The sequence below is a fragment of the Natator depressus genome, chromosome 2 (genome assembly GCF_965152275.1).
Source record: "Natator depressus isolate rNatDep1 chromosome 2, rNatDep2.hap1, whole genome shotgun sequence".
NCBI lineage: Eukaryota > Metazoa > Chordata > Testudines > Cheloniidae > Natator > Natator depressus.
The window spans coordinates 67,884,233-67,900,984 of NC_134235.1; the positions used below are offsets into that span (position 1 = coordinate 67,884,233).

At 42.5% G+C, this 16,752-nt stretch overlaps 1 protein-coding gene across 2 annotated transcripts in view; it reads right to left on the reverse strand.

Annotated features, from left to right (window-relative positions):
• Window positions 1–580: 580 nt before the first annotated feature.
• RGS20 (regulator of G protein signaling 20) overlaps window positions 581–16,752 on the reverse strand; it is a 44,942-nt gene continuing 28,770 nt past the window's right edge. The window contains exons 2-5 of one of the 2 annotated variants that reach the window (XM_074944377.1): window positions 15,288–15,472; window positions 4,879–4,965; window positions 3,725–3,959; window positions 581–1,907 (exon numbers count right to left, since the gene is read on the reverse strand). In XM_074944377.1, the coding sequence (XP_074800478.1) occupies window positions 1,719–1,907; window positions 3,725–3,959; window positions 4,879–4,965; window positions 15,288–15,472 (696 nt within the window). In that variant the 3' untranslated portion in view covers window positions 581–1,718. The remainder of the gene's footprint in view (window positions 1,908–3,724; window positions 3,960–4,878; window positions 4,966–15,287; window positions 15,473–16,752) is intronic. The other variant, XM_074944378.1, reaches the window with a different exon arrangement.

A 16,752-nucleotide genomic window follows, 5' to 3' on the forward strand; every position in this document is an offset into this window, starting at 1 on the left:
CATGCTAAATGTTGTGTTTTTTATAGAAATAGATGATGGAAACTATTTAGCCACAGCTGTTGCTTACAACTTACCTTATATCAGGTCTTCTCCCTCGCTACTGAGTAGCGACAAAACTCCTTATTATTTTTAATGGGATTAACACTGAAAGAGCAAAACATATCTCCTGCATGGTGCATTGAACAAGCAAGGAAATTAGCACATGCCTGAATTTTCCCCCAGTGAGAAGGCGTTTAGTGTTTGTATCATAGTGCCCAGATGGTAGAACTGCTGATAGGCTGGAGAAAGAATACAATAGCTTTCATAGAAAAAGCAATGCAAAACTACCGGTATGAATCCCTTTTAAAGAGGTGATTTTTCACTCACCACCCTTCTGCTTCACATCTGTCTGCATTCATTCAAATCAATACATAGGAAACTATCACTGAAGGGAATTCTACAGTAAACTAAAATGTATGTAGTGGAATTACATTAAACTACAGTGTATTTTTGCTTAATTACTATAGATTAAGCAACTCCGTAAAAATGGATCTATAAATCGGTACTTAAAGGCAATTTGTTTTAACTTCTTCCTTGCTTTAGCTATGATAACTAATTTGGGGGCGTACTGAAATGCCATATGGTTATAGGTATGAGGCTTGGCAAAAAGCACTAGTCTGCACATACAAGTGCAATATATTAGGAATACCAGAAATGCATGTAGGAAGCTTGTGGAAGAATACTGCTTTGCTTTGAGACTTTCTGAGCCTGAATTAGTGCCATATCCCTGGAAGCTTGTTTTAACTTGCTTTTGTATGAAGTATATGAATATCACCTCTGAAGTAAGCAACCCCCAAACAATCTGGCCTGTAATTTAGGATTTTCAATGTCTGTGAACACATCAAATGGCTGCTACTGCAGAGCTCTAGGGACTAAATACTGAAATATTAATTACCATTATTTGCATATGCCTTTGCAGTGAAGAGAACAACACATGAGAATTCTTGTGCTTTATTTACAATTATAAATGCCCAGGCGCTTCCCTCTCCTAAATTCTTCAGCTTTTATAAACATGAACAGTATGAACTTAAAAATGTTTTCAGCAGACTCTGATAGTAAAATAACACTTCTCAATAAGAGAATTTTATAGGCAGTATTATTCCAGCCCACTAGCTTCCATAAACATGAGGTGGTTCTATTTCATTGCCATGAGCTTATATGTATTAGGTAGCCACTCCAAGACAAGCGCTATCTCTACTTCGTCCGTAGTGGCCAGGCTGTACTATTAGAAAATGTGAGGCTTCAGTCTAGTGTAGCCCAAGTATCAACAGCATAACTGTTTCTACTGTGGCTGCACAATGGGGGGTGGGGGGGGGTGAGAGCAGTCATAACTAACTGTTTAAAAAAATAAATTGGAGAGTTCTTTCTTTCCAGAGTGGTAACTTTAACTTCTCCTATAAGTTCGTGTCCAACTACATTCTGCTATTGTAAAAATACGACTTTTTTAACATCTAACTATCTCCACATTCTCCTTTGGAAAGGGTCACTTAAGTTGATCAGAGGCTGCAGTTAGCTTGTGGTGTCAGAGCCCTCTGCAGGTTAAAACATTGACGGTCCATATTAAAATATGCCTGAGTTATTTTCAGGTAGATATCCTATTAACTCTAAATTCCCTGTTGGTTGATGTAGCCCAGAGTTCCATTTCTGCTTTTTTTAAATAAATACATTAATAAAAAATACTATGCTTTGATGGATTTCTCAGATAAGGACTGAAGCAAATCCTTATAAATAGCAGAGTTCATAAACCGTGGGTAGGAGTCTCTATGCATTAAGGTGTAAATCTGGAGCTGTGCATCATCAAAAGTATGTTGTGATGGTTCCAGCATATTTCGGTTGATAACTTCCCTTACTCTGGAGTCCAGGCTGACCTGTGTATTAAAAAAGCATTCGTTGACATTGGTAATAGCGTGCACACTTTTCCAGCTCTACCCACTTAAAAAAGTGGATTTTTTGGTTTTTCATTTCAATCTTCACCCCTCAAACAAAGTGTAAAGGGTCTCAGATATACACAGGCAGAGAGAATTATCACTTCCAACTTCGGATGCAATTATCTCCTTGAGTAGTGGAATCCTCTCTCAAAGACAGCCTTACTTTAAACAATACAGTCTGAAATCATATTTGTGCTAAATTCTGACAATACAGCTGGAATTTTTGCTCTTTCTGCTTAATAGTGCAGTGAATTTTTAATTTTGTGTGACTCGCTTTTGTTTTCTTGGAAATAAGTGTTGTCTGAGGCTGAATTCATAGCAGCAGAATTAACCAGAAGGAAGCTGCAACCTGTAGAAATGTTGTTTAAGCAAATCCCTTTACTAAAGAGCAGGCAGAATTAGACATGAATTGCAACTAGTTGTATAATGGTTCCATATGTGAGCAATGTTGTGAAAATTTAAATTTCAGTGAGGTGGCAGTCTCAAAGATATTGTGTTAACAGCTACTAGATTTCAGTAGTGCTTGTATCTGTACACAAGTAGTGCTTTTTCCACCACTGTGGCTAATAAGCTTTTGACTGATATTTGAGTTTATAGTCCTTTATAATGAGAAACCAACTAAACAAACAAACTTAACCTTGTTGTAGTGTAATGTTCAGTGTATGAAATATTTGCCAATATCAGACTGGTAGATAGCGTTGTTAATTTTTGCTGTATAGCAGCAGTAGTTCTTAAAACAGATTATATTTGAGCAATTCCTTTATATTTCATAGCAAATTACAGCGAAAGGTTTTAAACATTTTAAGGTCTCCCATTTCTTTTTTTACTGCTAAGAAAAAAAACCTAGCTTGTTTGGTTATTTAAGCAGGACAATGCTCTTTGCCCTGTTATGCCTAAGACTTACAGGTGTCTAACATCCGTGCTTTATAATACCACATCTGCTTCTTTGTCTGTTAACTGGAAAGATGGAGGATAGTTTCAACCATGGCACCCTGATGCCTTCACTTTCTAAGTCTCCATTATAGGTAGGCTTGGAAGGATTAGATTTTTATCAGTAAATGTAGGTAAGCATCAATTTCACTGTTCACACAAACCAAAATTTCCATCTGATGATCTAAATTTACAGATAGGCAAAGTAAGAAAAATGCTGCTTGACAATTTAGAGTTGTATTTAAGGCAATTATTTGAGCATAAGCTTTCGTGAGCTACAGCTCACTTCATCGGAATGCATCCGATGAAGTGAGCTGTAGCTCACGAAAGCTTATGCTCAAATAAATTGGTTAGTCTCTAAGGTGCCACAAGTACTCCTTTTCTTTTTGCGAATACAGACTAATACGGCTGCTACTCTGAAACCTGTCATTTTAAGGAAATGTACTTTGTCTATTTTGATATGTATGTTGACATTGTGTATTTTAATAGTTCTAAAGCTTTAGCTTTTTGAACCCCAGGGTCTGCCGTCATTAAATAATTGTCTGACCCTGACATAATTTCCTGCAACTGTGAAAATGTAAATGGATAAAAATTGAAAAAATGCTTAAAACCCATAATATTGCATAAATGTGAAAATGTAAATAAAAATTAAGTTTAAAATAGATATTATCTCAGTTATAAACAAAAATCAAATTCTGCCAAGCCTAATTATTAGCAATGAATGTCATAAGACCTGTATCCCTTGGTTTAGCTGTCTTTGCCTTTATTTATGTTACAACCCACTGTGCAATGCAGAATTAAAGAATGAGCTGTGGAGGGACACACACCTCTTTTGGAGAAAGGATAGAAATATAATCTTCATAGATTAACCTTGCTTTTTCTTCTATGACACTCTTGTTGGATTCCTGCTTTAACTCCTCACAGGCCATCCAGAAAAGCATGTTCTCTTCACTGAATTCTGTTCGGAGGAACTCCCGGAAAGCATTTCTGCCCGCTGGAGTAATCATTAACTTGTCAAATGACTGAGCCCAGGCATTTACTTCTTCAAGAGTAGGAGTGGGACTTGAATGAGAGAATGGAAAAGGAGATATTGATGCTAGTTATTCAACATTCAGTCACTAGACAAGGCATTTGCTCTCACTGAAAGAAAAAAGTGAGCTTTACATGAGTCTAATGCATGGTAGATTGAACTGTTAACTGATACTCAATATTATCACCCTGCTGTGAAGCTCTAGTAAACTTAAGGATCAGAGGATTGTGGAAGATAAAATGTGATCAAATGTTCTGATGACTTACACTTGCTTTATTTTAAAGAAATGCGTGAAGTTAACGTACAACAAAAAACCTTTATGCAACCCCTGAACATGTTTTCTAGGTTTCAAATGCACAGTTGTCTTTTTGGTTAGTCAGTGTCACCATTATGGTAGAAATATGCATACAGTGAAGGCCAAGACATTAATACGTTTATAGCTGTTACCATCAAAGCTACTCTCCTGTGCTGGTTTGTATAGGCCCTTATCATAGCATCTGAGCACCCAGGAAAGGATAGTAAAAGTTAATTAGTTGCCTGACTAGTGATAGGATCTATATTCTCCCTTGTTTATTCCTCCTTATTTAAAGCTGGGAACTATCAATTGGGTTGGTTAAGTTTTTCATAAAAGTTATGGAAATAAGGGACGAAAAAATTAGACTTGTAGGAGAATGGGAGATTCCGTCTTTACTGTGTTGTTGCTATTGTACCACCATACAGTGTAAGCTATCCCGATATAGAATTTTTTTAAAGAATGGGCTTTGGATCAGGCCATGAATTAATGAAAGGTTAGAGTGAGAATGTTAGTAGCATTCAGCTAGAGATGGCTGAGACTTGAATTTAAACAGAAGGTGCATGGATGGCAGCAGGGGAGTCATTTGTGCATTTCAAACCATTTGTCTTGCAGATTTAGCTGTTACATATATAAATGCTCAAAGAAAGAAAGGATACCTTTCCTCACAGTTTGGAATACTCTCTGCTCTGAGTTCATGGGATGTCCTCCTTGCTCTCTCTTCATCTTGATTCCTAACAGTAAGACTGCAAGGTAGCAAAAAGATAACTCAGTCAAGTTTATACAAGGAAGATCTTGAAACAACATCAAATTGTTGATATTTAATATTTTACACACACTTGGTTTACCTTACCTAAAATGGATAGAAATTACCTGTACCCTTTTATTTCATGATTCCCCTAGTGCACTAGTTTTACATTGTAAATGTGGTGTAAATCCAGCCACCTTAACAAAGCTACTCCAGTTGCCTGGAGAATTTGGTTATCCAGTGTAGTTTCTCGCGCAATAGAGGGAGTTTGGTATAATGCTTCAAAATGTAAGGTGCAATCCAGAAAACACTGAGTAGCTCTAGCATTGTGGAGCAGCTCTCTGACTGGGGCTACTCATGGTAATAAAGACTATGCTTAAAAGTCTTGACATAGTGTGGCCAGCATTGTAACTGGGACTGTTCATGGTAATAAGCATTAAACTCAGTATTTGCAGGATAATATGAGGCTTAAATACATGCCAAAGTCTCCCCACCTAGGCTCATTAAAAGCTGTCTCAGCACCTTTAGTGGAAGCAGGTGGCAAGTCCTGTTCCTGGTCAAATTCCAGTGTAGTAGCTCACTTAAATTCCCCAGTGCTTTCAGTTAGAGAACCTATCCTTGTTTCTAGACCTAAAACTTCCAAAGCTTGTGTATTTTCCTATTCTGTCTTATAGGGGAGGGGAATAAACTGATCTCATTCTCTCTCTGTCTGTCTGTAAAGCACTTTTGGATTTGTCAGGAGAAAATGGCACCAAATAAATTGTAAGGTACTATCCATAGTGTATCTGGATTTCCAGGCTCTTACTACACCTGACAAACCAGGGAGCTTCATAGAATTTCTGGAGAAAAAATTGAAATAATTTTCTTGGTTTATCTTTAGCTCCATTATATGAAAGAAAGGTATGGTTATCACTTAGGTTCACCTATTTCATTTGCTCACTTCCTTTTAAACTTATGACATATCTTACCTCCAACTTTGCTACCTGAATTAGTTCTAACCTTTTCCTTCCTCAAGCATTTGTCTATAGTCTGGGGACACCTCCCTGCAGGTCTGTAGAATTTAAAAATGTTAAAGACCGAGCAGTGCAGGTGAAGATTGGGAAGGAGGAGAGATGCTTTGTCTCCTACAAAGTAGTCCACACAGTGGAAAGTGGAGAACCTTTGCTGGAATCAAGTCAAGTACAGTGGTCACACTACTCACTGCAGCTTATTTTGTGTAATGCCTTCAAATCATTGAGCAGCGAGCAGCATAATTATAAAAGAACTATAATATCACCTTATCCCCTGTGTCTCAAAATGATTTAAAGAGGAGTCTGGGGCGGGGGGCAGAGGACCTAATAGTGACCATTGACCCTGTTTTTTTTTTTTTAAAGTTGTGTTTTCCATAAACAGAATATGCTTGAGCGTGACATATTTTAGACTGAAGGAGACACAAGAATAAATGTCTCCATAGGCTAGTATTCTGCCTCCTTCGTAATATGCAATATTTACTACGCTTCTCAAAATGGTAGCTACGCCTGCATATAAGAAGACTCCCAAAAAATGTAAAAGTGCAAAGCAGAGAGAACAAACTATTTACATAGCTCCATCTATCGCAGGCTCCAAAAGGATAACAAGTCTGTGACTTAAGTTATAACTGCAATACAGACTTTGGGCATCCAGGCATTGGGACTCATTTCCTGGTCCCATAATGGTTCATTCTCATTCTAGTATTCAAAGGGCCATGAATAGTGAAGTCTCTGCTTCTCAGCCACATGACTCATGTGGACTGTTATTTTTGTTTCTATTCATAATTTTTCAGTGGAAAGCACTTGAGCTATTTTGAGGAAAGACATTTTGTGAATAGGGATTATAAATAGAACATTTAATTGCAGTTTGTTTCCGTTCCTTGCTACTATAAAACAGTTCTCAGAAAATTATAAGTGATTTTAAGGCAGAGAAAAGCTGCTTTGTTTGTAGCCTGCACCCAGTTCCCAGGCTATTCTTAAATGCCAATAGGAATTTTAAGTGTCATCAAAATTGAGTAATTTCAACACCCCATTGAGTAAATAGCTTGCTTTGTAGCATTTTAACACTTATGCTGCTTTTTCTGGTGCCTGACAGAGTATCAGATAAAAGAGCAGAGGAGGAGGAGTTATCAACAATTCAAAGGAAATAATGGGAAGTGAAGTTTATATTAATCCATTAAGTCAGTGTTCAAGAAGTGCTTTTATTTCCTTTTCTTGGGCAAGCTATAGTTATGGGTGTATCTTATATGTATTCATCTATGGGTTAAAACCATCCTTTAGTCTTTGATCTAACCAGTGTTACACAGCTGTCGATACACTGGAAGTTGGAGGCTCATTTAGTCAGTGGGCTGTGGAAATTATTCAGTTGGTAGTGTTTTCTGAGGACCAGATCCAAATGTCTCTCAAAAGGTTCTTCCTTGTGAAATTGTCTACACTGGCAAGTTACTACACAGTAAAGCAGCTTTCTGTGGTGTAACTCCCGAGGTATACACACTGCCAAGCCACTTTGTGCTCTGAAAGTCCTCAGTTGCAGCATTGCAAAAAAAAAACACCTCGACAAGAGTGGCTCCGTGCTGTATTAGAGGTGTAAACACATTACAGGGCAGAAAGCAATCAATTGGCCTCCGGAAGTATCCCATAATCCCTCAAGTGTCCGCTCTGCTCATTGTTCTGAACTCAGCTGGCTGCCCTGAAGGCATGCACCCCTCCCCTTCAGAGAGATTGCTGTGCAGAGAGCTGGGGTGGGTGGCTAGGGCTGGTGGCGGGGTTTCCCCCTCCCCATGCCTCAGGGCTGATTGCTTCCTGCCGCTGTCTGAAGTTACAAGACAGCATGCTGACACTCTGTCCCACGAAACACACTCTTTCCCCCCTCCTCACACACACCCTGTCACACACTGTGCCCTCCCCTGCACCTCCCCCACTTAAGTTGAAAAGCAGATGGCAATGTAGTAGGATGCCCATGGAATTGGGATTGGTAAACCTACATCATGTGATGCTGTGCCTGCCCCATGAGGCATTGAAAACCCTTCCCAAAGCACCCTGCGGCCAGTTGAACAGGGGGATAGCTACCACAATGCACTTCTCTCTTTGCCGTTGCAAGAGCTGCTAATGTGGATGCGCTCCACCGTCACAAGGAGCACACTGTGGGCACGCAACAGCGGTTTAATTCCAGGACTTTAATAAAAGTGGTATAACTTGTTGCGCAGAAACTTGCCATTATATTGAAACTTCCTTTTGCTGTCATTTATTATACTATGCTATAAAGGACCTCGCACAATGGATCCCCAACCTGGTTGGCCTCTAGGCACTACCACGATGTACATGTTGAAAAAATATTAAGTATAAAAAGCAAGTGTTAAATATTTCTATATCCTCTAATAACTTGATATAATTTCTGGACTCCTTTTTGCTGATTGCAGGTGGATTGATTTGATAGCCAATATACTTATGTTCTGAAGTCAGGTGCTGTGCAAACACAAAAAATGATTTTTATAGGATATTTTCTCAGTTTGACATAAAATATTAACAGCAGAATTCCCATTTATAATAATTAGAGTTGCTCAGTTAATGCTTTATACATGCACCAAAGTCCTTTTGTAGGTTGAAGTAAATTGGTGCAACAGAGAATTACTTCTTCACTAGATGCAGCCATGTATTCTACTTAGGTGTGTGTGTGTCCAGAACACACGAGCCAGAGCATGTTGCCTAGTAGTATCTGTAGCGTGGCGGTGCTTGCGCCTCGTGGCCATAGCCCCGTCTCTGGCTATTTGAGGTGGTTCTGCCCTGACCCCCTCAGTTCCTTCTTACTGCCCCATGGCTGGAGTCAGAGTTCTGTGTGGTTTTCACCTCATAATCCCTCTATTTTTAGTGACTTTTCTAGTTGTATATAGTTGGGGCAATGTTAGTTAGATTTAGTGTTAGCTGTAGTTTAAATATTTCCCTGGTGACGCCCTCACCAGGGTTAAAACATTCCATCGTGTGGGGGAGCGATCGCCAATAATGATCCCCCCAACTGGTGCTTGTTGTGTCTAGGTGAAGCCCACATCAAGGAGCGGTGGTTGATTTGCAGATTGTTCACCAAATGGACGAGGGTGGTGAGGGATCTTCATCTGAAGCAGCACTTGCTCTAACAGGCCACGTGGCCTGCTTTGGCACCGAGGCCCTTGTCAAATTGGAGGTCACCTTTGAGTTCTGAGAGAGCTGCCACTTTGTTTCCTGGAGCTGGCAACTTGTCCAAAGGAGTTATTCCCTGTCGAGTGCCTTGAGGAAAAGGTCGATAGGACCGACTGAAGCCGCTTCAGGTCACATGGGGACTTGTCTCCTTCCTCCAGAAGGAGCACAGATCAGCATGGGTCAAATGCTGGCGCACGGGACAGAGCAGGTCCTATCAACCGCTCCCCAACTGCTCTTGGGGCAAAGACACCATCTTGTTGACTCTGGTTCCAGCCCTGGGGCATCCATTGAGACCAGGATCAATGAGGGCAATGCCGGCACTGGGTGTTTCTGTGTCAGCAGCATATCAGGCAGCAACAGACCTCTAACTTTCTGTCCCAACGTCACCCTTGGTCCAGGCTGCATCCTTTATAGCCCCATTGGATGGGCGGGCTGCTGACCCTGTGGGTCTGTCTGCACCATACCCTGCTGTTTCCCTTTCACAGTCAGTGGAAGTGGGGCTGTTGCTGGGCTCAGCACCAGGGACCTCTCTGGCACGAGGACTGTCTTTGGCACCGCTGCAACTGGTGCTGCTGATGTTACTGTGGTGGCACTCACCACCCTCCACTTCGGCACCATCAGTTACCTTGGTACCACTGCCAACTTTGGGGTCAATGCCGCTTCTGGCACCGGAAACAATGGAGGCATGCTCCATGCTGCTAATACCGTTTCTACTGTCAGCCAAGCTCTCCCTCTTTAGTCTGGGTTATACACAAGTTGGACCGGTTGCTTGCACCCTCAGGGCTGGCTCCACCTTTATTGCCTGTAGCCTGGAACTCTTCAGCGTCCAGGTTGGGATCTTCCTCCTCTCACTTTCCATTGCTTGACCCTCATAGGGGGCTGTTCATGGAGCGCTATGGGTACCAGGATTGGCACTCATCTCACTGTTGGGACGGCGGCCCCTGGCCTAGTGTCTACAGGCCATCAATGCCTTATATGTACCAGTGACTTCCATGGAATCCACAGGACAATCCTCAGTCGTGGAGGTCCCACTCCTCGTGTCGCTTGAAGGTGAGCTCACCGAGCAGGTCTGTTGTGGTGACTGTCTATCTGTCACAGGCCCAGGCACTGGTGATCTTTCCCCTGAAAGAGCCTCCAGAGTTGTCCCGTCTAGGTTCATCAGCCCCAGGACAGGATCCAGCTCTGGCACAGTTAACTGCTTCATCTTCATCCTTGGACAATTCCACAGTGCCTGGCTCTTCCTCTCCTTTGGTACAGGAGGATTTCAGGCATACCAATACCTTTTGCAGCACTTGGTTGCATCCCTGGAATTCCAGTGGCATTCCTGCAGGAGAACGCCCATAGGTTAGTGGATATTCTGCAGCCATCTGTCCCTGGGAGAGTAGCCCTCTCTATTAACAATGCAGTCCTTGAGCCTGCTAAGGTCCCCTGGAGCACACTGGCTTTGGCACCACCTGCAGCAAAGCACATGGAGAACTGCTACTTCATTCTGGTGCAGGGGTGTGAACGTTTTTACTCACATCTGTGCCCAGATTCCGGGGTCATAACCGTAGTGAATAAGAGCCCAGCAGGGCAGCTTTAAGACCCCTCCCAAGGATAAGGACTCTGAATGAGTGGACCTGATGGGCAAGAATATTTACACCTCCTCTGCCTTGTGGATTGCTAACCCGCAGACATTGTTGTCCCAGTACAACTTTGTGAACTGGATGGCTATGTCTAAGTTTGCAGACCAGCTGCCCGAAGCCGCAAGCGAGGAATGTCAGTCATTTGTCACTAGAGGCTGCTTGGTGGCTAAGACTTTGTTGCAGTCCATGCTGGACATTGCAGATACTTTTGGCCAGAGTGATGGCCTCGGTGATAACCATGAGAAGGATTTCCTGGCTGCGGAATTCAGGCATTGCTCCCCATGTGCAACAGGCCATAGAGAATTTGCCCTTCGATGACCAAGCACTATTTTCAGCCAAGATGGATGAGACTCTGAACTACTTCAAGGGCTCTAGGGCTACCTTCCGGTCCTTGGGGGTGTATACATCAGCAGTGCAGAGGTACCACTACGGTGATCAACAGTAGCAGCAGCTGTCCACGGTGCACATTTGGGCAGCCTTTCCTTCCCCCCAAGACGGTGGGACTATCCCAGAAAAGGGCATAGCTCCCATAGGAGGAGAAAGTCAGGTCTGGGGTTTGGTCAGTCCACACGAGTCCTGCAAGTACCCATTTTGACTCCTTGGCTCAGAACAGTGTTCCAGTCATTGCTCCGTTCTCTCCATTCCCTCCGTTTGGGGACAGGCTGGGCCATTTCTACAATACTTGGGGCTTGATCACAGGCAGCTGGGTCCTAAGCACTGTCAGATCAAGCTATGCAATCCAGTTTCCCGCCATCCCTTCCCGCCCCTCTTCAGGGACCCCTCTCACAAGATATTGCTCCTCAAGCAGATTTGTGGTCTACTGGCTTTGGGAGTGTGGGAGGAGTTCCACCAGAACACTGGAGTCATAGGTGCTATTCCTGATACTTTCTGGTGCCCAAACCCAGGGGAGGGTTAAGACCCATTCTCGACCTTTACGGTGTCAACAAAAATATCAGATACATGAGGTTCCAAATGATCACTCTATTGACTATCATCCCCACGTTGTCTCAGAACAATTGGTTTGTTGCTCTGAACCTTCAGGATGCCTACTTTCATGTGGCGATTTTGCCAGGCCACAGAAAATTTCTTTGATTTGTCACAGCAGAGCACCATTTTCAGTATACAGTGCTTCCATTCGGATTCTCTTCTGTCCAAATGCATGGTTGTCATGACAGCATATCTCAGAAAGAAAGAAATCCATATCTTCCCATACCTGGATGGCTGGTTACTGAGTGACAGGTCCAGAGAGGAAGTTCTTTCTCACATTGACATTACACTGCACTCCCTCAGCCGTCTGGGTCTCATCCTAAACATTGGGAAGTCAAGCATGGTTCTCACTCAGAAAATAGAGTTCACTAGGGCCCTAGTACATTCCGTGAATTTGAGAACATTTCTGCCAACTGGCCATTTTCAGGTAATTCACTATCTTTACCTCAGTCTCCGGTCTCAGCTTTCCATGACAGTTCAGATGTGCCTGAGGCTCTTGGGCCACATGTCCGTTTGCATGCAGGTGGTCCAGTTTGCAAGGCTGTGCCTTCGCTCTCTCCAAATGTGACTCAGGACTATTTACCATCTGACTCTTCGCCCCCACCTTTCTCAACTGGTCCTGGACTCCTTGCAGTGGTGGATGTATCCAGAGAAGGTTTGCCAGGGCGTCCAGTGGTTACCAACCAGATCTCTTGTCACTGATGCTTCTCTGATGGCTTGGGGAGCACATGTGGGGTTGCTGAAAGTTGAAGGTCTGTGGTCAGAGCAGGAGTGCTCACTGCATATCAACATGCTGGAGCATTCAGGGAAGATCAGTCTTCTCCACTGCCATGATAACAAGATTCTTAAAATGGCTTCTTCATCCTCCTGTCTGACAGCCAGTTCCTCTGTGAGACCTTAACACAGTCCTAGCAGATTTAATGGGACCTCCATTTGAGCCTCTGGCATTTTGTCCCTTTCCGCTGTTGTGGAAAGTGGAGTAATAACATCTGCAAGGTGAGTGTGAGAGTTGCAGAGCCTCCTTATACACAATTATCTGAAGACAAAGTGACTTTATGACCACATCCCAAATTTTTGTTTAAAGTGGTCTCTCACTTTCATTTGAACCAGGCAGTATATTTACCTCTCTTATTTCCTATTCCACATTCATCTCATTAGATGTCAAGCGATGTCTAGCCTTCTATCTGGACAGGACTAAGGTGTTTCATGCTTTGCTTTGCCTTGCCTGTTTGTGTCATATGCAGATCCTATGAAGAAGCAAGCAGTCTCTTCACAGACTATCTCTAAATGGATAAGATCCTGTACCAAGACTGCATATGAAACAACTTCAGCTATGCCTCCTCAATAGGTATGAGCTCATTCTAAGAGAGCACAAGCTACGTCAATAGTGTTCCTGAGTGACATCTCAATATTGGACATATGCAGGGCTGTCATATGGTTGTCCATACATACATTTATGAACTAATATGTCATCACCACATCTTCCAGGGTGGATGCAGGTTTTGGTAGGGAGGTCTTGCAAACCGTGTTTAGGTAGACTGAGCCCAGCCACCCAGGGTTCTGCCTGTGAGTCACCTAAGTGAAATACACAGCTGCATCTACTCAAAGAAGAAGAAATGGCTACCTACTGTAACTGTGGTTCTTCAAGATGTGATGCAGATGTGTATTCCATGACTCACCCTTCATGCCCTCTGCATCAGTCTAGTCTCTGGGCATTTGATGCGAAGAAACTGAGGGGGGTTGGGGCGGTACCACCTCATATAGCCAAGGGAGGGGCTATGGCCATGAGGCACAAACATTGCTCCTCTATGGGTCCTGCTAGGCAAAATTCTCTGGGCATGCACACACTTACGTGGAATACATGTCTGCATCACATATCAAAAAATCACAGTTACAGTAACTAACCATTTTGTATACAGGTTGGCCATTTTATTTTTGGACCCAGAAGTTTGCCTACTTTTATCTGAATGTGGAGGTAAAGAAGCTTCAAGGACAAAGTCTTCAGTCTTGCAAATCTGCACAGCAAGAGAGATTTATTCTGTCCACAAAGAGTGGATCTTAAAAGTGAATGGGTGGAGTGGGATCACGGCCACATGCAGTTCCATCAGTTTGGTACAGTGTTGCAGATTCACTCAGGAAAAACTATTATCATCACTAAAGGTATGGTAAGATACCACTATAGTGTGACAAATGACTTATCAAGGAGAAAAGGGATGGCTATTTTAGTTTGTGATAAGACTGACTGACACACTACTAAAATATGAATTCTTGGAATGAATAAGGGGATGGCAGCCTCATGTTTAGTCAAGAAAGCAAAATGCTGTAGTAAGTGAAAAACTAAATGTAGGTAGTGCTGTCTTCTGCCTGCTAGGTGCTCAGCTCCCACTGGGAGTTCTCCATCTTGCAGGAACTGTTCCTATACAAGTTAATTATAACCTGTTCTTATGACATCTTCCAGGAACCAAATGTCCCAAAGCTCTGTCGTGATCTTCTCTATATAGTTATTCTATTTTAGTGGGCCTGGACCTTAAATGCAAATCTGGATATTCTGTCAGGTAGATACTCTAACAGCCAATGAGATTTCTCATAGTAAATAAGAACCTCATTGACTGATAGTTTTGAACCTACCTTACACTCTTTCATTGCACCTCTTTCCGTCCTCTCTATTCTAGAGGAATAATTTTAATTTGGCCATTTCTAGCAACCCAGAAAGCCATGGGTGAAAGTAGCCCAATGTTACAACTACCTGCAGTTGGTTGTTACCGTTGTTTAGTATTAATATGTAATGCCTTTAATGGGCAAAGCATATGAAGATCTGCTGGCTTAAAAAGCTTTCTGCAGTTGCCAGAATCTCATTCTTTACGATACTACTGAACATGGCCATAATCATTCTCATAGAAAGAGACCCTGCATTAATTCACATCAATCTCTATTCCTTATGAACAATTTCCTTTTTTGTTTCTCAAAGTTAAAGCACAAAATCAGGAGTAAGGGGAGTTGACGGGACAGCGTCTCCTGTCGACATTGTGTAGTGTGGACCCTGCGGTAAGTAGATCTAAGCTACATTGATTTGAGTTACACTATTCATGTAACTCAAATTGCATAGTTTAGATCAACTTTTCCCGTTAGTGTAGACAAGGCCTTAGAATGTAAGCTTTTTTTGGTGCTGGGACTGGACTGTTCCGTCTTGTACAACATCAAGCACATGAGCAGTTCTTTAGTAACAAGGAAATTGTTACCATGATGTGCATGCAGCCTAGAGCAGTGCTAAGAAAAGAATAACATACCTTTCTATTTAAAGTGCCATTTTAGCCCCCGCCCTCCCCCCCGCCACACACACCCAGCTGATGCTGGTATATAGAACTCTTTTTACATCCTTAATTATTTCAATGGAAAACCCACAAGAACTGGAGCTGAAAACTGCATCCAGAATTGCAACATAGCCATCTTTTTCCTATCGTTCCAGACTTGTATTATTACCCCAAGTGCTGTGCTGTTTGTTGTCCTGATCACTGGCCATCACTCACCCCTGCAGGTCTGAGTTGAGACACCGAAAGACATACCATGAGCAGCTACAACAACAGCACCAACAAAAGCAGCAGGCGTTGGAAGCTCGATTCCCAAGGCCATGCTGTGCCTGTGTGGAACTTGGTGTCTCCTGGGCCACAGACATCTGCCGTTTGCGCATCTCCATCCGCTCCGATCCCATGGGCTGCAAAAACCAAAATAAGGGGGAAAAATTAACCTCTGAACAAAAGACTCGCTTTTATCATTAAGGCCAGATTTTCAGAAGAACTCAGAACCTGATGGCTCCCACTATTCTTCTTGGAAGCTGCTGGGAAAATCCGCCAGTTCACTGAGGTTCTGTGACAAGGTGTAAAGGCACTCCAGCGTGTAAGGGGTTAATAGATTCCTCCCTATAACATGGCTTTTTTGGGTGGAAAGTGGAAGTGGGTTCAAAGAAGGTTATCATGGGGGATGTTTGTTCTCTCTCCTCTCAGCTCGCTGTAGCTGGAAAGCTCCCAGTGGTTATTTTCCAGTAGTGTTGCTAATTTGTTGTGCTTTTGAGTTCTGTTTTTGGAAATAAAGCCACCTCTAAGGAAAAAAGGGTGAAGTGACCTGTAGTTGGGACTTTGGTTCTTCTTCCTTTCTTTCCCAGGCTGGTGAGTCTATGCCCTGGCTTAGAGGTGTGTAAATGGGAGATGAATTTGGGCTCCATTGTGGGTGCTGAAAAAATCTGTTCCTTAGGCCACCGTAAAGGGGAAAGCCTAGGATCTGATGGACTATCATGGGTCTGACTCTATGTTCCTTTAACATACATTTTCTTTCAAGTGAGATTCAGAGTCTTCTGGTTTGGGGAGAAATTACTTTCCTGCTGAGGAGATACAGACGTGGGCCAGGCAACATTAAGGTTTAAGCAGTCTATTCTCATCATAACAATAGACTACATGTGATAGTTCATAGCGGGGACAGCCCGGGATGCCTCTAGATTGTTTGTTTGGTTCCCTAAGCCTGCAAACATGTATGTATATGAGCAATTTTAAACATGTAACTAGTCCAACTGGAGTCACTGCAATTTCTCATGTAAGTATGTAACTTTCTGTGAGCCCTTTCAGTGAGCCTGAATTTATGGTTGATAGAATTTGGTGTGTGTGCTCCCTGTGAATGACTTGCTGCCTATTGACCTGTACCCTACAGGTTGACTTCATTACACTGATGAAATATCAAATCCTAAAGGACAATTGCACCTTACTTCATTGTGATTTTAGATGAATTTTGGATACTTAGCTATTCTTCTTCCTGTGCAAAGTGATACTTTTGGTATTGTTCATTCTAGGTTGCTAAACCTCCTTGAGTCCATCACAAGTGCAGAGGAGTTTAAATACCCTTAACAATGGCAGATTCTGGGGAGTTGTTCATTGTGATTCAATAACAGGTATGAGACATTATCTGATGAGCTGGAGAGCATCACGTTAAAATCATCTCTGTATG